Source organism: Protopterus annectens, chromosome 17.part0 (assembly GCF_019279795.1).
Source record: "Protopterus annectens isolate FY-2018-M chromosome 17.part0, PAN1.0, whole genome shotgun sequence".
NCBI lineage: Eukaryota > Metazoa > Chordata > Ceratodontiformes > Protopteridae > Protopterus > Protopterus annectens.
In genome coordinates, this window is record NC_056751.1 from 70,112,191 (window position 1) to 70,135,628 (window position 23,438).

General features: G+C 37.7%; 1 protein-coding gene across 1 annotated transcript in view; it reads left to right on the plus strand.

Annotated features, from left to right (window-relative positions):
- The window catches only part of DNAH6 (dynein axonemal heavy chain 6), a 5,071,261-nt gene that overhangs the window by 5,045,068 nt on the left and 2,755 nt on the right, over positions 1-23,438 (plus strand). Inside the window, exon 77 of the mRNA XM_044059309.1 lies at positions 8,646-8,868. Within this exon, the coding sequence (XP_043915244.1) occupies positions 8,646-8,868 (223 nt within the window). The remainder of the gene's footprint in view (positions 1-8,645; positions 8,869-23,438) is intronic.

A 23,438-nucleotide genomic window follows, 5' to 3' on the forward strand; every position in this document is an offset into this window, starting at 1 on the left:
ACAGTAGTCAGGATGTCCTTCTATGTGGCACACCTCATCACTAAAGGATTCTCATCCAGGAAAAAAGAGGTCATTGTTTCCCTCTACTCGGCACTTATTAGTCCCATTATAGAGTAAAACACCCCTTTTGGAATGTATCTCACAAGATATCTGCAGCAGCTGGAAAGGCCTCAGAAGTACCTCACAAAGAGGATTACTGGCCTCAAACAGATGCCGTACACTGACCGTCTCAAAAAAACTCCAGCTTTACTCTGTAGCATATCGCCTACTCTGAGGACATCGCTGCCTAACATACAAAGCTATGCTAAACCCAGAGCTGTTGGACATGCTACACCTAAAGAAATCCCAATCTCCGAGGACATCGCTGCCTAACATATAAAGCTATGCTAAACCCAGAGCTGTTGGACATGCTACACCTAAAGAAATCCCAATCCCTCCGAGCTGCACGCTCTAGGGACTTAAACCTTGTTACCACAATAAACAGGACATGCTGGAGGGATAGATTCATGTCCCAGAGACTTCCTATACTCTGGAACAAGCTACCCATCTATGTCAAGCAAAGTTCCTCATGAGCACTCTTCAAGAAAAATCTTGATGAGTGGATGGGAAATAGGAAATACACCCCAGGGATCACTTCTGTGGCTCTGCTCAACAGGGGCACAGGAAATTAACTTTCTTGGGTGGTATAAGCCAGGGAACCTTGTTGGCTAGGCTTACTTAGGCTCTTGGGCCGATAGCCTAGTACCTATCTATGAACCTATGATCGGTGAGACCCAGTCATAACTCTTTATAGTAGGTGGAGTTTTATCTGTTCCAAGTACTACTTGTTACACAAAAAAAGCAGAAGTGATTTACAGGCTTTGAAAGCCAGTAAACACTTGGCAAATGCTGTCTCATAGACAGCAAGTAAATATAATTGCAGGAAAAAGTCAGGGGTATTTTTTAAATGCCACCCTAATTTAAACAAGTTATTTACAGACTGATGTCTGTAAAACTTTGGGGCTGTATAATGAAAGATCTTCAGGGACCATTGAGAGTGAAATATTCTCTTTCCTGATACTGAATTGTAACAGCATGTGGAGTGAAATCACTGTTATGGACTAGTCTCAAGCTAGAGAAGCGTGCAACAAGTTTATCTTTTTTCCAATTTTGGAGCGTAATCACAGTGTTCCATGCACTGCATAACCCTCTAAGGTGCTAGCAAACATGCCCTGCTAGCATTTTTTTTAACATTTAGAAATGTTACAGTCTATTCGGTAACATTTTGTCATCTGGATTTCTCAGTGGGTTTGGCTGCATGAATATTAAGCTTAAGAAAGATGTTGCTTGCTTATTCTAGACCTTTAAAGGAAAAAAATATTTTTGGCTGAATCTGAGATCTTTGAATGGAGTCATTTTGTAGTTTGTATTAATCTTTATCTAAATGTCTGATCACAGTCCTTTTGCCTGCTTCATCTTAAAAAATATTTGGTAAAAAATGTTTAATTAATAAGTTGATTTTCAGAATAACATCTAAAAGATATAGTTATCTGAGAATGAACTACCACATTCAGGGATCTCACACTTATGAGATAAGGTTAGCTTGTTGTTTCCATTTAATGCAGGATTTCCAAAGTAGCTCTGCAAACATAGCAAGCACATTTTTTTTGGTTAAGGCAAGTGCCTACATGACAATTTTTAAAGTGAGTTTTCAGGGACTTAGTGAAGACTCGTATCATGTTTAGTGAATGATTTCACATGCAGGAGTTGTATACTGAAGAATCTAAAAATGTATTATCAACATCTACTTATACATCTGAGCAGGTGATATGATAAGTGATGAACACTGCTGAGAGTAATTGTTAAAGTACAAAAAGTCAGAATTATTGCACATAAAAACAAATGTTAAAGTAGAATGAAATGGTGACTCAATGCATGCGTAATCCATTTTGGAAGGGTATAATTCAAGCTGACAATATTTGTATGTTGCATTCTCATTTCATATTATCCATACAATGGGCCTGATTCCAAAAGACTTGCTCTCAGTGTAAGTGACCACTTACACCAAGAGCAGGTCTTTTGGAATCTGGCTCCCAGTGCAAGACTGTTTATAGATAGGCTTTATAGTGAAGCAAATCACTTACACTGACAGCAAGTCTTACAATCAGGGCAGACTTGCCCTGAGAGCAACTCTTTTGAAATCTGACCCAATATTTTTGAATGAATGATTCTTTGTAACAAATGCTATGACTCTGATAAACGCTTCAGTTTTCATACACTCTTATAACCCCAGCCGACAAAATTTCAGTAATGTTAAACTGCTTGATTAAGAGGTTTAATGGCAAAGATCTCTCACTTATGAAAAACATCAGAAATGCACTCAGCACTAATGCCCTTTACTAAGGGCTTTACTGTTTACAGAACCATATAAATATGATGTTTTATAAACTATTTTTTCTCAGATCCAAGGCAATAGCCAACCTTTCATTAAATCATGTAATTCATCTTCACATTTTCTGTGTCAATTAGCCCAGGTTATGAAAGGAACTTTTTTGTTGCTGGGATGTCTCGAGTGCTGCTGTGCTTATCTGAATAGGGCAAATAATGTAAGCAAATTTACCAGCTTTCATGACATTTAACAGAGGAAGGGAATCCAGAGCAATCAAAAAGCTATGTCTATTATACTGACTATTTAAATGCACATAATACAGAACATTTATGACAGCAGTCAGTGCATACTTAACCAAAGGGTTCTCACCATGGCAGCCTTCCTACAAAATGTGTTCATCCAGAAAGTCTGTGAAACTATGATGGTGTCAGTTATACAAACCTTTACAAGTTAGGTATAGTAAAGCAGCCCCGGCTTCCTTGAGATGGCTCTACATGGCTACACTTATGGTTCAGCTACTTCAATTACAAGCCATGTTTACCTTATGATGCTACAACTCAGTACTTCCTCCAGTGCCAGCTACAAAGTCTTAATTTATAATTTATGAGAAAAAGCCTATTGCAGCAAATTACACCAACCCTTCTTGTGTGCGTGTGTGTGTTGGAAGGCATGCATGTCTGTGTGTTCATCTGTGTGCATACACTTTTGCATGTCTGTGTATTTATGTGTGTGTGTGTGTGTGTGTGGGTGTGTGTGTGTGTGTGTGTGTGTGTGTGTGTGTGTGTGTGTGTGTGTGTGTGTGTGTGTGTGTGTGTGTTTATGAATGTGCCTATTTCTAGAAATTGGCTAGCCTTTATTGTGGTAGGGAATGAAAGGAAACTTGGGGGACTGGGTCTGTTATATTGAATAATGTGTTCACATGCTTATATTGGATGAATGGTTGTCTCCTCATACTACCCTGATAGAAAAAATGATCTGCCACAAAACCATTTGCAAAGCGTTATCAAGCCATACTGCAGTACTTTTTCAAGAATATCTTCGACTACCACTTGGCCACAGTGGTGAGGAGTTCCTTTTATGTTGCACAACTTATAAGTAAGGGCATGGCATCTAGGTCCAAAGAGGTAATTATCCCACTGTACTCTGCCCTTATCAGATCAGTCACAGAGTCAATGCTCCCTTCAGCATGTACCTGAGCAGGCATATGCAGCAACTAGAGCAACCTCAGAGGCACCTTACAAAAAGAATACAAGGCTTAACAAACCTATCTTATGCAGACTGCCTTAAAGCATCTTCCCTCTACTCAATCTCCTATAGATTGCTGAGAGGTGATCTATGCCTGACTTGCAAGGCATTCATAAACCCAACACTTATGAATCTCCTGCATATTTGTAAGTCAAACAGTCCCAGAAATATTAGGTCTAAGGACCTGAATTTTGGCTGTGACTTAAACAGAACAAGCTGGATACCCATTCATGTCAAGCAAAGCTCCTCATGGCTCTCTTTAAGAAAAATCTTGACGACTGGATGGGAAATATAAAATTCACTCTGGGGATCACTTCTGTGGCACTGCTTGACAGGGACACAGGAAAATAATTTTCTTGGGTGGCGAAAGCCAGGGAACCTTTTTGGCTAGGCTTATATAGGCCCCAGGGCTGATAGCCTAGTACCTACCTATGAACCTATGAGATATGTGTCCTAGAGATATCCCCTCTTATGGAACAAGCTTCCCATCCAAGTTAAGCTGAGTCATCTATTAACCAATTTAAGCACAACCTAGACCATTGGATAGGGGATAGTAAATTTTCATGGTGCCTGGCAACCATGTCCTTTATGGAAAGAGGTAGCTTATAAATGCCTGGCCCTCAATGTTCTATTTGGATATAAGACGCCATTATTCTTTTGGGAAAACTTGGCTAGGCTTAGAAAGGCACCCTGGGTCATTAAGCTAGTAACAGTCAATGACTTTATGAATCGTTGTCTGTTGTGATTCATGTATTTTCTTTTAGCATGAGGCATTTTGGACTAGTTGTCATATTTGGGATTTGTCATCATATTCAGTACTAGTTTTAAATAATTATAATTCCAGATAAAGCAGCTGTTTTTCAGTACTTGGAACATATTCATAACTCTTCATAGTCTACAAGTCTACCATGACTTTAAAGCAAAAGATTTTCTATCCCATAGTTAAGAGACTGTAAATTAAATGAAACCTGGATTGTTGAACCTTCATCACTGAAAATGACAGTGTAAATGTCATAATATGGAAATACATTATAATACAGAAAATGTTATCCAGTTATTTTATAGGTGTTTTGTAGGGGAATGCACCCTTTGTATCTCCTGATGTGTGGTCTGTACCCACACACTTGTACTAAATATACTAATTCTGAGATGACACCTCATCAAAAAAGGAGGAAAAAGTTGTTTTCCTAGTAACATTAAGTATTCCCTTTACTCAATATAGTGTGACTTTGGAAGTGGTATATAGAATGGATATACAACCTTGATAATTACAGGTTCAGTGAGAATGCAGCCTCCCTACAAAAGTAATTCACTCGTAATCTTTATACAGGCACATTAACTTATTAGCTGTATAAATTTGCAAGTGGTGTACACCTCAGGTTGGATTCATAGTCAAAGGTACTGTGAATCAACTTACACTGCACCAGGTAGGTTAATTTCCTTGGCTTTGATATTTAGGGATTCAACACTGGGACAACATCTCATTAAGTAGAAATTTACATGACTATGAATCAATCAAATGGAGCAGTTTGCACTGCTCTGTTGAGCACCCTAATAACACATGCTCATTGCTGCACAGCACTTCAGGTCCTCATACACTCACACACACACACACACACACACACACTCACACACACACACACACACACACACACACATGAACACACACACACACACACACACACACACACACACACACACACACACACACACACACACACACATTGTGTAGGTGTTATTGCTGCATCTGACTGTCCTTGCTAAAATACTGATCACATATTCACACATGAACACACACACACACACACACACACACACACACACACACACACACACACACACACACACACACACACACACACACACACGTTGTGTAGGTGTTATAGCTGCATCTGACTGTCCTTGCTAAAATACTGATCCCTAGTTTTACTGTCCCCTTGTTGTACAACAGTCTCCCTTCCTCACCCTTTACCATATCTTGATGGCATTCCCTATCAGAATAACCCATTATGCAACTGGAGAAATTGCCCCTGGTGGTTTAGAGGCTCCCAACCTACACCCTCCCCTCAAGTATGACCTATGCACCCTGGTAGTCTACTGACTCATGACCAACCCCACTCCTCCATGGTCATACACACTGGACTGACACCCATACGTACATAAACACACACACACACACACACACACACACACACACACACACACACACACACACACACACACACACACACACACACACACACACACACATATCCACAAAGACTCATAGTCACATGCACATGAATAGGCAAACACTCACTCATTCAATACCTGCACTTCATGCTTTCACAATCTTCCCATTTATAGTGGCCAAAGTCACATCAGACAGCTGTACACACACACACACACACACACACACACACACACACACACACACACACACACACACACACACACACACACACACAAATCTAAAAGAAAGCAATGGAATGAGGTTCAGTGTGTGTTCAGATGAGATGCATATTTATTGTCATAATTCATTTTCCATACTATTCTAACTAGAAAACTGTTGTCTAGTAAACAAAATGGCACAGTGTAATCTAAGAGCAATAATGCAATGCAGTGTAATACAAGCATAAGCCCATCCTACTCCAGGACTAATATAACAATATTTAGAAAATGAGGCCAACTGCCTGGTCATATCTACAATTTTTCATAAAGAAGTGTGCAGAGATTTTTGTTATATGTTCTCTTTATCACCTGGCAAATGAAATAATGATGTGTCAGTTCTTTACTTTCTCACTTGCCTTTGTCTCATAACTGCAAGTGGAGAAAACATTACTTTTCATGCAGATTGTCACATCACCGTGGACCTTATATCAGCTTGAAGTGCATTGTTTTCATGTTTCCCAGTGTATCAGAACTCATACAGTACATTAAAATTACATGTTCAAGGATGTGTTGCACTGCAGAATGATCCCTTGTCAGCCTGATTCATAACTGCAGTGTAATGAAATATATATATATATATATATATATATATATATATATATATATATATATATATATATATATATATAAAATTATGTTTAAAGAGTCAGATGCATGCTACATATTCACATAAATAAAACGTTTTCACCAATATTACACTCACATCCACTCACACAGACACATTGACATTCACTGTATCACGCATATACAGACACTCACATACCCTCTCATACACACACACACACACACACACACACACACACAGCAAATCTTACATGCTACTATGCTTCTCCTGCTATGAATACCTCCACAAAGATGTATAAGTGCACCCTGAAAAAATATTGTCATACACTTACACATATTCTGTGCTACTGTTTTGGAAAACTTGCATAGTCTAAACATGCCTGGCAGCCATACTGTGCAACTGTCTTAAAAGAGCACTGCATCTGGCTATATAACCATTGGTATTAGCGTAGGATCCACTAACTACCACATTTACATGTGGCTGTGAAACTCTGCTGTTAGTAGCGAAGAGCTACACTGCTGAGCAGGAGTGCAACTGAATCATAAATGTAGCAACATAACTATGAATCACACAAGGTTTCATAGCACACAAAGTATCTTAGTAGTCCTTGCCTTCTATGCACATTGAATATGAATACCCATGTCATGGCTTGCAGTTTTCTATATATAGTTCTGAAAATGTCAGCAAGTAAGATAAATTGTTCTTTAATGCTAGTTTTTAAAATTTCAGCTGGCAGCCATTAAAAGGTAATACATTTGCTTTTATAACGTTAGTAAAGGTCTCTTTGAGAGAACAAAGTAGATGTTTAACTTCCAAGATTTGATTCAGTATAGATTAATGTGAAAACTATATTTTCAGTATTTTAAATGTGATTCCTTTTATTTTTATTACATCAGAATAACACTTAACATGAATACATGAATCATCCCTAACAATTCATTTTGTGTAACTCATGTGCAAAGTGTCACTGCCAAGTATGTAAGAGCTGAAATTAATGCTTAGTACATAAATGTAGGCAGATTATCAGAGTGTGCTGTAATATTACTATTGTCAACATAGTGAATTTGACTATTATATTAGTGATACATGGATCAGGAACCTATAACACCTGTACTTTTTTTTTAAACTGGGTTAGTCCCACTAGGCTAGTAGCTTCTTTTCAGGGGAGACATGAAGTGGTATTTGTACTACTTCCAGCTTCCCATCTTTTATAAATGAACTATTGTCAGTTTCAGTATGATCTTTTGTCATATATATATATATATATATATATATATATGTATATATATACATGGAATATTTTCTCTTAGTGAAACATTGATTTTTTTAATTATAATAATTGGCTTGCTGTTATATCTAACAATGCCAGTTTATCTAAGCTCTGACCAAGTTATAGTTGATCTTTGCAATGTGGACTACCTGTAGCTACAAGTCAGCAGTAGGCAACACTGTCAGTTTTTAGGTTATTTTATATAACTTATGTACTGGTAAAATGTGACATGGGTTCTATTAAGGTTAACTAGTATAGTTCAGTGATATATATATATATATATATATATATATATATATATATATATATATATAGCCTTAATGTAAAGTGTAATAGAATTCCCTTGGGCTTTCTCATCAGACTTGAGATAGTATCCTGAATTTTGAATGTATATATTTCAGAACTATAGCACCATGCACTCTGTTTCAGACCTGCTTGTTTTCAAATTATTTAATGAATAAGTAGTTTGGTAGAATATAAATTGCCTATATTTTAAATTCTGTAGTAAAATGTACACTTTTATTTGGATGCTTACCAGCACATCACTTGCATTAGATAGCTGCCATCCTCATATACTGTATTTGTCTAGTATTACTGTGAAATAAATGAAATTACTAAATGAGACTACAGCCCATAATGTTTAATGTACAGCCAAATGAGATAACAGGCAAGATACTTTGGTAAGTGTTGATAGAACAGTCATGTCTACAAACAGCAACCTGTGCAAATGATAATATAGTTAAAATAAATATTATCATTTAATTTAGCTTCCAGCTCCTGAAGATGGAGTACTGGTCCATGGAATGTACATGGATGCCTGCTGCTGGGATGATGAAGAGATGGTGATTGAAGATGCTTTGCCAAGACAAATGAATCCAAGGCTACCAGTGGTGCATTTTGAGCCACAGCAGAATTATATTGCCGATCCATCACTGTACCAAGCTCCACTGTACAAAACTGCTGCAAGAGCAGGAACATTGTCTACTACAGGTAATTTTGCCATTCATTATTTGTAGACAAATGCACAAATGTTGCATAACAGTAAAAGATATACTGTAAACGACCCTTATCTGCTGCTTCACAGTATGTGGAGAAATGACACATTAGCAGGTATAACCTGTTCAGAGAAAGCATTTCACTGCACTAGTTAGAACAGCTAATCATATTTTTTCATCATGCATCATGTTTTTTTGAGAGATGTTAGCATGAACTTGGATATTTTTTTAAGGTTCTACTTGTGCTGGTTTTAAATTAAGTATTTTTTCCTAGGAAGTGTCAACTACTACTAAAAAGAGCAAATACGTTGGAAGAAATTTTCAGTATTTTATATAATTAAGCTTAATACATGTAATGCATTTTATCTTTACTTTTGCTAATCCCTATACCACATTTTCTCAGCAATTTGTGTTTTTGCATACCATTATACTAATGAATCATTTTTTAGTCCTGAAGGCAGGGACTTATCAATTATACTCTGCAAAGCCCATTTTTAATTTGCTGTTTACCTTCGACCTGTGTGCTACTCCATCAGCTGGGTTCAGGTTTGACTTTCGATTTAATTTTTATTTTTTACATAAGAGTAATGTAAGCCCAATTATAAAATATAATGTAATATAATAGAATAGAATAGAATAGAATTTAATATAATATAATATAATATACCAGAAAATGCAGAAGCACAAAACATGGAATCTCACAAAAACAAAGTCAGGATACCACAATACCCCAAATACTTTCCTTATAAATGTGTTTGGACATGATTACTCATAGTATACAGGGTTGCCCAGATTCCTGACTGCCAGGTAGGGACTAAAAAAAAAAAAGGTCTTCCATGTCTTTAATGCGGAACATCAGAGTTACGCATTAAACAGAAGTAGCTCTGTGTTTATTTTTTATTTGATTGGCCTGGGCCAATCAAATATAAATAAACACAGAGCTACTTCTGTTTAATGCGAAACATCGCAGTTCCGCATTACACAGAAGTAGCACTGTTTTGCGATGTTTTGATTGGCCCATATACCGGTATACGAGACAATCAAAAATCGCTAAAAACGGAGCTACTTCTGTTTAATGCGGAACTGCGATGCTCTGCATTAAACAGAAGTAGCTCTGTTTTGCGATGTTTTGATTGGCCCATATATCGGCATACGGGCCAATCAAAAATCGCTAAACATGGAGCTTCGTTTAATGCGGAACTTCCGCATTAAACACAAGAAGCTGCTTGTTTAGCGATTTTTGATTGGCCTGTATGCCGGTATACGGGTCAATAAAAAAAACAAAAAAACAAAGCGGAGGCTGCTCGGGATTTAAATCGGCAGGGCAGGACTCGGGATCAGGCTGCTGATCTCGGGACAGTCCCGCTCAAATAGGGACGTCTGGCAACCCTGATAGTATATCATAATGACACCCCTTCTACCATGTCTGCCCACATTGATGGGGCTGGGTCCCCATCCCTTCCCCTGCAAATAAGTATACAAGTAATTAGAGTTCATGAGCTCAATATTTTGTAATTCAGCGTTCAGAACTTTTCTCTTAATTAAGATACCCCCAAGATGTTTTAAGTATTATGTGAAGCACAGTAGTTTTATGATGATTATAGTAGTCTGACTAATGTAGCCAGCCTCTGTTGCATACATATTCATAAGCAGGCTTTGGAATGGACAATACTGATGTAATCTTCATCTCTTGCCAGTCTTTTAAACAGGAAATCCCAGGTTCACCAACTAAATTACTTAATTCTCTCATGCTGGAAGGTTAGGGAAATATTTTTTCAATGATAATAAATGCACCTTGCACTTTACATAAAGAAACTTCTTTAGAGGTGTAACTGTAGCAGTAAATCAGTTTCCACCAGTAGTTGATATCCCTCTTAATATAATCCTAGGTTTGTAGGTTTGGTGAATAAGCTCAAAGCCTACAGTTGAGCTTGATGCCCTGGGTCCCATGCAGGTATCCATGTATTTATTCAATTCCTTTTGAAGGTATGAGTTGCTGGGCTGAAATTAAGAAAGGGAGTTAATTTTTTTGGAATTGAAGTCCTAGAGATATGAAGTTGCCACATTTCATGGTACAGTTGAGCCATCTGTCCATCCATCTATTCATCCATCTGTACTTCCATCTGTTCATCCATCTATCTACACCACCTTTTTCCCATTTTTGAAGTTAATTTTTAATTGGGGCTGAGTGTCCTCTTGTGTTCTGGCTTTGAGAGTATTAAAAATAAAGGGATTCAGCTAGTAAGGGTTTTATGCTTTGTGTGTCAAGAATAGGTTTCTTGCAAGAAGGTGGTAAGATACTGAGAAGAGAGTAAGTTGCTGTCTTTGCCTATAAGAGAAACCACAGATCCCAAGTTATTAGAGCTTCATTTGCTTGTAGGTCCCTAAGTGTATGCATGATCCCATCATGAGTTACAGTGTTTAATGCTTTAAAAAGATCTAAGTAAGTTGCATAAACATATACATTTTCATCCAGGGCAGCAGTTCTAAGTTAAAGGTTAGGAATAGAAGATCTGTCTTTGAGATAACCATACTTATTAGACCACGTAGAAAGGAGGTGTTTTGTGTCTGTCTGAGTACATTCCATCACAATTCTCTCCATCACCATACACAACATGCTTCTGAAGCTGATTGGTCTTTAATTACTGGTGTCTGTAGAAGGGCCTCCCTTGTAGATTGAGACTACAATAAACTGCTAGCAGATATCATGGACTTAGTCATTCTGTAATGCTTTACTAAGAATGTGTATAAGGGGTTATGCTAGGATATCTTTAATTGCACAAATTAAGCTTCCTGGTATCACAGATGGTCACATGGAAATGGTGTTTATGCTATTGCTATGGGCAGAGGTAACCATTTTGGAGACAATTGTGGGTGGGGTCATATTGCAGATAGGAAGGGTGGATGGGCTTTTCATTTGTGGCCTAAAATTTATTCCAGATCTATATACCGGTGTGTTATCTCTATCTGTCAGCTCTCCTACAATGATACCATTTTTTTCTAAAATGCTTCATTTTTGCATCTGTCCCATCATTGTTCAGATATGGTTGTAGAATGTGTTATGACTATTGCCCATCCTGATGCCAAGCTATACAGCAAATGAGTCTACTTCATTTGATTGTTTTAATGAGTTTTTTAGGGGATAGAGTTGGCCTTAGCTTGCTATGTTAGGTTAGGTAAAATCTGAAGGCTTTGCATGCTTTTTGGGAGATTTTTTGCAACTTTTTCTAGTATATGTATGCCTTGGGGATGAATCTGTCAATTCAGTTATTCAAAGTATTGTAGATGGCTGTGAAAGATTCGCTAGCAGACTGTGATGGGACTTAATATCTAGCCCCATTAATGCAAGGTGATAGCTGAGAGAGCTATTGCTGTTTGAAAAATCCTTAAAAATATTTTCCTAGATGGATTTGCTGTATATGAGCAGTATGACAGTATTTTGGTTAGAGTGAAAAGTGTCAGGACATCATTCATCTTAGCAGATATAGCAGATATTTCATCAGGATAAATAATATATTTCCCTTGTTGATATTTTTACAGTTTTTTTTTGAGATTGTTAAAGTTTGTGAAGTCTAATTGATTTGTACCAGTGACTGGCTGAAGCATAGCTCTGCCAGTCAGTTGAATGATAATGCAGGTCACTAGGTAGACAAGTATTTTCCATTTATGGGAGAGATATACGTTTGTTAAAGAAGTGGACATATTTTGTGATAACATGTTATGGAATTGTAATTTATGTTGTTTATTGCAACCTGTGAGTGGAGTATTTCATGTCCATAATTTGTTTCTATAAGCTGACTTCTGAAGGATTGACATAATAATGTAGTTATACCATCTCCGTGGTTGGTGAACTGGACTGAGTAGTGACAGCACTTCACACTCCAGTTCCCTCGAAGGCAAGGTAAAACTCTAGACAGCTTAGTCTTTTATTTAGACTGCAGGTGTTAATGGGTCCCATCTTCACTTTATTGTGATATGCACAGTTTATCTTGGAATGAGTAAATACAAGTCTGATGTTAAAGTCAGAAATGATATGGGCTGGTGTGAGTCCTTCATAATAGCAATACTGGTAAGTACCATCTTTGGTTTTCATGCAGTTCCCTGGTTTTCCTAGCATAGGAGTATTGGTGCACCCATCAAAGTTCTTTATCAAGTTTGATTGAGGTAGAAAATATACATGTAATAATTTTCATACAGATGGTCCCATGGAAGTACTCAGATTATTTAATGCAGAGAAACTGGAAGATATTCTTACAGGAGCTTGTTTTGTCTTGGTTAGTCACACAATTATGATGATCTTGATCACCGTAAATACTACATTTAGAAGATTAAATATTTTCCAAGAATTTCTGTTATTTAAGAAACTAAACAAGGTTGAAAACGAGACAACATAGTTTATAAACCTCAGATAAAGTTAAGGAACATAAAAATAGACACATGGCAGGCCCTTCAGGTATAGGAGAAGAATCAGTAGAACAAAAATGTGAACTAAGAAAAAAATTAAAGTGAAAGTAAAACCAAAGCTAATTGCTGCAGTGGTTCCAGTGGTAGCACAGCTCCTCTTATACTTAGGAGCCTACACATTGATGCAACGTGACCTATGTTTTGCTTTTTGAGTCATGAAAGATGAGTTCCTATCTGACTTCCTATTTCTTTGCAAGATTAGTGGCTGTATAAACACCTGCACTAAAAACTTGTATCTATATCAGTAAACAAGACTCGCTGGAGAGATATGTTCCTAACTCAACATATTCCTAACCTATGCAATAAATTACCAATACAGGTCAAAGTATTACTTTTTTATCAGCAACGACCACAAAAAAGAATACCAGTGAGAAACAGCTCAACTTTCATATATTTAATACAAAAAAATATATTGTACTTCTCTTTCGGTTAACAGCCTTTACAGAGTAGAAAACTGTTTTCTACTCTGTAAAAACTGTTAAATATATGAAAGTTGAGCTGTATTTTGTATTAATGTTGCTGCTATATTTATTTGAGTTCGTGGTGTTGTTGAGAAATACTACTTTTTTATCTTTAAGGCTAGTCTTGATGACTTGATAAGTAGGCACAAATTTACACCAAGGTTATCGTGTACTGCCCTGCTTGATTTGAGAGGGTAGCACTATTAAGTGCTTGAAAAGGGTCTCCTTAAGAGTGTATATGGTTAGGCATGTAGAGATTGGCAGTCAGTTTTGTGATATTATTCCTTGCTTAAAAAAATCAACTGCCAATCATTAGCGGACCTGATTTCCGCTGTGGCGACCCCTAACCGGGAAGAGCTGAAAGACAACACATTCCTTGCTTATCAGAATGGAAACATCTTCTCAGAAATGCTTGCAGACAAGGCCTACAAGCAAGGCAGTCTGGTGATGAATGTAGATGAGGGAAGGAGTGTCTTAAGCGGAGATGTAGCAGGAGAGGTAGGAGAGGCAGGAGATGTGGGTTACATGTAAAATTAAAGGCGAGGGCCAGTAGACCACCCCTTCCCAGCCTGCTGCTTGCTAATGTTCGATCTCTTGAGAACAAAATGGATGATCTCAAAACTAGAATTGTGATCAAGAGAGAAATGAGAGATTGCTGTGTACTGATGTTTACTGAAACTTGGTTATCAGATAATATTCCTGATTCAGTTGTCCAGTTGCATGCGCTAGCCATTGTGGGGACCACACGGAGGTATCCGGTAAAATCAAAGATGGAGTTATTTGTATTTATATTAACAGATGGTGTTCAGATGTGCAGATTGGTAGCAGACACTGCTCGAGTGATGTAGAGCACCTAATGCTGAAATGCAGACCCTTCTATCTACCGAGAAAGTTTACAGCTGTGTTTATCTTAGCTGCTTATAACGCTCGGCTGCACTGGAGACATTGTATGAGGTTATAAATGCACAAGAAAATAAACATCTGACACAGTGTTTATAGTGGCAGATGACTTTAATGATTCCAACTTATGGTCTGTGATGCCAGCATACCAGCAATATGTTACCTTCCCTACATGGGAGAAAAATATACTAGATCATGTGTACAGTAATGTGAAGGGAACATACAAGGCTGTATCTCACCTTCATTTTGGTCAATCTGATCATGTTTCTGTATTTCTCTACCCGGCATTAGACAGCTCCTCAAACAAGCTCACATTGTAAGAAAAACCGAAAAGATGTGGTGGAGGAGTCTGAACAGGAGCTTCAGGATTGTTTGCAGAGTACTCACTGGGGATGTGTTTAAGACAGCTGCTATGAATGACGATGGTATTGTTGATCTGGAGGACTGTAGTTTCTAGCTACATAAGCACATGAACTGACCTCATTGTGCCCCATAAAGATATCTGGATATATCCAAATAATAAACCATGGAGTAACTCAGAGGTTTGCTCTGCGCTTCATGCCTGCTCCAAGGCATATGCATCAGGCAATATTAGAGAGTATAAAAAATCTAGATATGACTTACACAGAGCTATCAGAGCAGCAAAGAAAAATTACAGTTGTAATCTGGAAGGCTATTTGACTGCTGATACAAGGCATGTGTGGCAAGGCCTGGGAAACATCGTAGGCTACAGAGACAAAGGCAAAGGGATGACTACTGACAGTCAGTTTTCACCTGATTTCAATGAATTTTATGCCCGGTTTGAGGTCCAAAACACTGAGTTAAAGGGTACCACCATAAGAGAGAGGAGCAGAGAGGAGGCACCACCACCCTTCACAATATCACCAGCAAGCGTACCAAAGTCCTTGAATAGGTAAATCTCCAGAAGGCAGTCAGTCCAGATAATATCGCTGGATGGACACTAAAAACCTGTGCTTCAATGCTTGCTGATGTTCTGGCTGATATATTCAATCTCTACCTCGCATGAGCTACAATTCCTACTTGTTATAAGGCATCCACTATTATTTCACTGCAGAAAAAGGGCAAAGCCAACTCCCTGAATGATTACTGTCCAGTTGCATTGACTCCAATAATGATGAAATGGTTTGTGAGAATCATTATGAGTTATATCCAGTGACTTATATCTGATACAATGGATCCCCTGCATTTTGCATACAGACCGAATAGGTCAACAGAGGATGCAGTCAGTACAACATTGCATACATTTCTTAACTCATTTGGAGAATAAGGACTGTTAAGCTTGATTGCTGTTTATTGATTATAGTTCAGCCTTCAATACAGTGCCGATGCTTATTAATAAGCTGTCCATACTGGGTGTGTCACTGACTCTTTGCAATTGGGTCTTGGATTTTTTAACAGGCAGGCCACAGTCAGTCAGGCTGGGAAATAACATGTCTAAAACAATAATAATAAATACAGGAACTCAACAAGGTTGTGTGCTGAGTCCAATGCTGTACACCTTCTTCACATATTATTGTGTTGCTTCTCAACAGGACACCAGTATTGTCAAATTTGCGGATGGTTGGTCTGATATCCGGGGGTGATGAGTCAGCATATAGGAGGGAAGTGGAGAACCTTGTGAAGTGGTGCTGGAATAGCAAGCTCTTTCTTAATACCAGCAAAACAAAACAGATGATCGTTAAGACATGGAGAAATAGAGGGCAGTGCTTACTATTATATATTGGTGAGGCTGAGGAAGAAAGAGTGGCTACATTCAAACTCCTCTGTATTAGCATCTCTGAGGACCTCACCTGGACTCAAAACATAGAGACCTGGTAAGGAAGAGCAGGTAGTGACTGTATTTTCTGAGAAAGCTTCGGAAGTTTGGCATTCCCAATACCATCTTCAGCAACTTCTACAGACGTACAGTTGAGAGCATTCTCTCCTACTCTATTACAGTATGGTTTAGAAATAGTACAATTCAGAATTGCAAGACTCTACAGTGAGTAATAAAAACTGAGCAAAACATCATTGGAGTAACACTCCCTGCATTGGAGGACATCTCTAACAAAAGAGTTTTTAGGAGGGCTAAAAACATTATCATGGACACCACCCACCCACAACACAAACTGTTTATGCTGCTACCTTCAGGGAGGCATTAAGAGCATGGTGGTCAGGACAACCAGGCTGAAAGACAGTTTTATACCATAAGCTATTAGGGTCTATTTTATATATTTGAATGCCTAAATGTTCGAATCACTAAAGATCGAACTTTAGTGATTGAACATTTAAATGTTCGAATATATTAGAAAATTTAAAAAATTAAACAAAAAAAAAGTAAAACTAAAGGGTGTAAGCAGGGGGGCACCCTCCACATGGGGGGCTGTGCCCCCCACACCTCCCACTACTTAAATATACCAACTCCAAGATCACGCTACAGTGTAGAAAATGGGAAATTTTCCATTTCCGCACTGTAACACACTGAAGTGCGATCTCGGAGATGGAATATTTAAGTAGCGGGGGGTGTGGGGTGTGCAGCCCCCCCACTTGGGGGTGTGCAGGGGGCTTGCCCCCCTGCTTAAACTCTTTACTTTTTTTTGTTTTAAATATTAATTTTTAATACATTCGAAGATTTAAAAGTTCAATCACTAAAGTTCGATCTTTAGTGATTCGAACTTTTAAGCGTTCGAATATATAAAATAGACCCATGCTATTACACTGTAAAATAAAATTCACATATTACCTCTCCATCCTGTACTGTAGGTTGGTTCACATTTGGAGGGAATGAGCTTGTTTTGCACAAATGTGCTGTTTTGCACGGTTTAATGCATTTACTGATGTTGGTATTTACATTAATATCTATTTGTTGTCTTAGATTACTACTTCTTGTTTTATATGTTGCTGGAGGATTTGCAGACTAAGAATTTCATTGTGCTTTGTGAAGCTGTCTCTAGTAAATATGACAATACAATTGAGTTGAATTGAATTGAATTGAATCTTATGGTCCCTGTGATCACTTAGTTAATATGTTCCTATGTCTCCATGTATACGTCCAGATGCTTCCACTACTGGGGTTAAGCAGCATGTCAGAAAGGTAGACAAGTATCCATCACAACTCTGACAGACCAAAGTAAAAACTGAAACCCCAGTCACTTGTGCAGGCTCTTTAATGGTCACCAACTCATATTAATCAGCATTCTGAGCCGTCAAGTAGACCTCATGAAGTGTTTCATAGTGGCATTGCAGCCTCAGAAAAGAAGACCATTATTGTTGAGCCTTCCCAGGCAGTTATCTTGGAGGATGCTTTTTACCTGGACTATCATCCCCATAAATGTTCTACTTACAAAACTTGGAAATGGTTTGTCTTTGCTGGCTCTGCATCCCCCTTACAATACTTGGAGATTATAAATCACACAAAGTAAAATCTTAAGATTCAGTCTTATATCAGATCCTCTTGAGCATCACTGTAACCTACTTAATGACACCAAGTAGCTGTCAATAATGGACAGTTCCACCTTTCTTCTCAGCAATTTACTTTTCAGAATCTTAAACATGGCCTACTGCCCCACCCCTCTGAAAACAGGACTTGTATTCAGGTACCGAAACAACACCCCGCGAAGCTCCCAAAATGACAACTCTTTCCTCACCCCCCACAGTAGTGAGGGAAAGACCATTCTCTAGACTGATCTTGTCATTTGGAGCCAATTTGCCACTAAAGTGAACATCCAAGATACACTTGTGACCTTTAAATATGTTCACAAAGGCCGTCTTCCCAGGGCAGCCCAGTGGACCGCTACCATTAAAGTGGTTAATACCAGGTAACGATTAAAACTATCAGTACTGGACATATTGATGTCTTTGTACATGAATCTGTGTGTTACCCTAAATGTTATCTGCTGTATTTCTCTTTATTATTTATCTTTATGTTATTCTTACTTATACCTCTTAACTTTTGTCAGGGTCCTTGTATTTGTTGATAACCTTTGTTTATTGCCATTGTACTACTAGCACTTAAACGTTGTATACCATTACTTGGCTTTTTTCTTAATTATGCATTTCTTTTGATGTTTATGCTTTAGTATTTGTCACTGAGCCTAGGATGTCTCTGAAAAGGGTCAATGGAACAGCCCACCTACTTCATTAATAAATAATAAAAAACATGAATAAGTAATAAAAAACACATTACATGCATTATTTTCATTCTCACCTTGTCTGGGCATGGAGGTAATTGTTATAATCATGTTTGTCCATATTTACTTTCATAAAATATGTCATATTTTTGCACTGATTTACACAAAATAATTTATACCTGTTTGTCACTGTTATTACATTTTCCAAATGTGACTACTGAGGTATCCTTGCCCTACATTTTTCACATTTTTTTTGTCAAACAACATGTTACCATTCAGCTTGTACTCACACTACTATCTATATTCATGTATGGCTATAAATTTAAGGAACTGTCTTACATTTTTTTCATCACAAATGGAAATACCATCGTGATTGCCTTAATCATTAATAGAAAATTTCTAATGTGTGATTTGCAGGATCTTTGTTTAGCTTGTAATTATTACATGCAATGGAAGCCTTCAACATATGGAAAAAGACAAAAATAGTTATTCTTATTCAACTAATTCATTTTTTACCTTTTTACATGCTTTTAGAGTTATTTGTCAGTATGAAAAGTGTAAAAAATTTCAAATTTGCCATTCAAGAAGCTTGCAAAAAATGAAGTGATAATTGGACTTGTAACTAACAATTGCTGTTTAGAAGCAATTGTGGATTTTCCTCTGCGTTTGACAGGAGACTTGAAATTAGCCTTAGAATCCACAGTAGATCATGATAAATTCAGTTACCAGAGCATAACTAAAGTGCCAAACTACACACACAAGAACTAAACTTACACTTGAGAAACATGTCATAGCCACCTCTAAAGCACTAGATAGTTTATTGAAGTAAATAAATATTGCACAGTTTCCCCAGATTCTGTTACTAATCACTTCAAATGGGATGTTAAATGAAGGTCCCATCAGCTTTAAATGAAGGTCCCATCAGCTTGTCTTGATGGCAACGCTGGTAGGTGTAAAAGATTCCATGGTACTTATTGGTACTTTTTGAAAAGAGTAGGGACATTCCCCACATCCTAGCCAAACTATCCTTAGCTAGTGCAAATATCATTTGTGGTCTTCTCTGAGAGCTCAAGATAGAGAATTCCTCTTCACAAAGAGGACGGTCATTAGTAAAGTTCCTCAAGACTCTGTGCTGGGTCTTCTCCTTTGACATCTACTTCTCGGAAGTCAAGGCCAACATCAAGGTCCTCTGGATGACCAAGTTTGCTGATGATTACAAACTGGGAGCAGTCATAGAATCCTCCCAAGACACTAATATTCTACAGAAAGGGCTAACATAGACAAATGACTGGTGCAAGAGCCACAGTTTGCAATTCAACTCCAAGAAATGCACAATATTACTCTTTGGGACGTGGTCTATCCTAGGAAACTACCTCATCAGTAGCACACCCTAAGAGTAGACCCATTAGTCAGGGACCTGGGGACACATGTTGACAATACCCCGTAATTTTTGACCAACATCTGTCTAAGGTAGTAAGGAACTCATTCTATATTACTCAAGTTATAAGAAAGGGTATGGCATCTAGTTCCAGAAAAGTCATTACTCTACTGTATTCATACCTCATCTGGCCTATCATTGAGTATAATGCCCCCTTCAATATGTACCTGACCAATCACATGCAGCAACTGGGATGCCCACAGAGATAACCTCATAAAAAGAATGTAGATCATTAATAACATGTCCTGTGTAGATCACTTCAAATCCCTATTCATATACTCTGTCTCCTACAGATTGCTGAGGGGCAATAGGCATCCCTGTATTTCAGTCTGATAGAACTCTTGCATAACTGAAAAATAAATAGCATCAGAACTAACCGATCCGGGGACTTAACCTTGCTTGTGATGTAAATAAGACATGTTGGAGGAGGGATAGGTATGTGTCTAAAATAATGCCCCTTCTCTGGATCAAGATCCCCATTCATGTGAAGCAGAGTTCTTCCCAGGATTCTTATTCATGTGATGCAGAATTCTTCCGTGACCCAATCATCACCAGTAAATGGTAAATTGGAATTCACGCCTGGTCTGTCAATTATATTTATAATGGGCAGAAGCAGCCTGTAAATGTTTGACCACCCATGCCGTAGCTTACACATACCCTTAAAATAGCATCTAGGGCACCAAGATGTGTTGGATACATTTGGGATGCATGCTTATGCTTAAAAATGCCCTTGTGGTTGTTAGCCTAGTGTACACCTATGAACTTACGAAAATAACTCATGCCAAGTGGGTCTAATGCAATTCAACAAAGAGTAAAAACATTAGATAGATAGGTAGATAAGTAGACAGATACATAGGAAGATAGATGGATAGAACTGGCAAACAGGTAGATAAACAAAGAAGTAAACACTGAAACAGACTAGGACAAAAGGCCCTTTTAATTAAGATGGCAACAACATGTCAATATGCTTATTATTAATGCTCCCAGTATGACAATACAACAATTTGATTATATGAACCATGAATATTAAAACAAATTGTACAGTTTAACAGTTGTTCAGTATAATTTTCAAATTTAGAATAGGGCTTATGCCTTTGTTTTCTTTTAAACCTGTGAACTAACGAAGATTAAAGATCAACACAAAAGGCAGATACTCTGTGTGGTAATATAAATAACAATTGTTCAAAGTTCAGCCAGAAGGTACAAGAAATTGCCCACTCTTCCTCACAGCATTTCATAAAGGAAAATAAACTGCAGCTTGAGGTGTCTTGTTGCACTGAGGCACAGAAACCAGCTGTATAGAATAACAGAAACAATTGCAAGTAACTCACGCACTTATTTCAGTAGTTAAATTGTTGATAGGCTAATTCAGAACAACTGATATTCCCATCAACTTCCTTTCAGTCTGTAATCCAGTAAAGTGTTTCTGTATAATGAAAACACTTCTGCAATTGTGTATTGACAGAATGTTAAATATGTCTTTTTTTTCATTTTGTCCCATAGACATATAGTGATATTGTTCCATCATTTTGAACTGCTATATGTAAAACAAAGCATTTGATGGTATTAAACCATTCAATAGATGCACATGAAATGTAATTGAATTAGTAGATAAAAGGTGAAAGAACAAATGCACAATATATATATATGACTCACATCTTTCCAGCAACCCAACAAACCTCTCACCAAGCTTTCTGCTCTTTGTTTTTTGGCACAACATACTGGCAAATAACTTGTGCTGCTGATTTTCTTGTAGTAAAATGAGAAACCATGATTAGTATACACAAGTCCAGTATTCTTACACTTACCGCATAGCACTAATAACACAACTAAGCATCCAAGATCACATATATAGTTGGAGGGAGGTCTTCCTTCTACTGCTCATGAGTTTTTGAGTGACCAAACAGTTTAGTGTAACTGTTTCAAGGAACTGTGTTTCATCAGAGTACATTTCAATAACTGAATATTATTATTTGTTTATTTCATAAAACTTTATCATAGGAATCATAAAAAATTCAATCCCGTTTGACCAGAGGCCATGCTTGCCTTACTAAAAATCACTTTCTGACTTACCACCCCTTTCAAGGAAGGCAAGGAGTATAAGTTCCAGAATATATTTTAGGGCACCCATCCTATTGTCTAGGCTGCGTTTGAAGATTTTGACAGCTAACTACTTTGTTTGACATGCTAGCAGAGCCTATACAAGGGCGTAGGCAGGTGCTGAATGATGAGCCTGTCAATTTAGTTTTACTTATGTCATGAAGACTGTGTCTCTTCTTCTAGTGTTGGGAGCACTATTTGCCTTATCAAGAAAAAGGAGATATTCCCAGCAAACCTCTCACCAAGCTTTCTGGTATTGTGTTTTGGCACAACATACTGCCAAATAACTTCTGCTGCTGATAAGATTCCCCAAGAGCATGGTAACCAGTGCACAGGTCTTCTGAAAAGAGCCTTTATGAAACAGAGCACAGGGACAGAGATTCCAATCTCTCCTGATAACTAAGATATTTGAGGCAGAAGATCATTTTCATTAGAAAACATCTGTGGTCTTTTGAATTTTTTGATATGTCTAGTGTGATACATGCCAAAGGATGTGTTATATTCTGTAATCTCTATTCTATAAATAGTCTGACTAGCAGACTACAGGGGAACAATAACTTCATTTTTTTAGAAGAAAAGCCTTTGGTGATTAGTTGGGAGATATAGAAGGATTTTCTAACTATGATTGCTATGTGGTGATCAAAGGAAAGGTAGCTATTGACCTAGGTGCCCGCATAAGTAGTAACTGTCTTACTAGGTAGTGGGGGTGCTATTGATGCAGTAGTTCATACCAATTTATTGTTTTCTGAAGCAGACAATACTGCATTTCTTAGTGTTTAGTTTGAGACCTTTTTTCAGTGTGCCAGTGGTTGACTCCTGTTAATTCATTTTAAAAGGTATTAATATCATTGGTTGACTTAACAACTACACCTAGTTTCCAATCGTCCGTAAACTTAACTAACAAGAGATATATTTTTTGTCAGTATTATGGTCAAGTAAATACATGTTAAAATGGAAGGGGGCCCAGTGTTCTCCCCTGAGGGACATCACTGGTCACCTTTTCCATAACTGAGGAGGCTTCAGTAACCCTGACAGTATGCATTCTGTCCTTGAGCTAGTTTGCAATCCATCT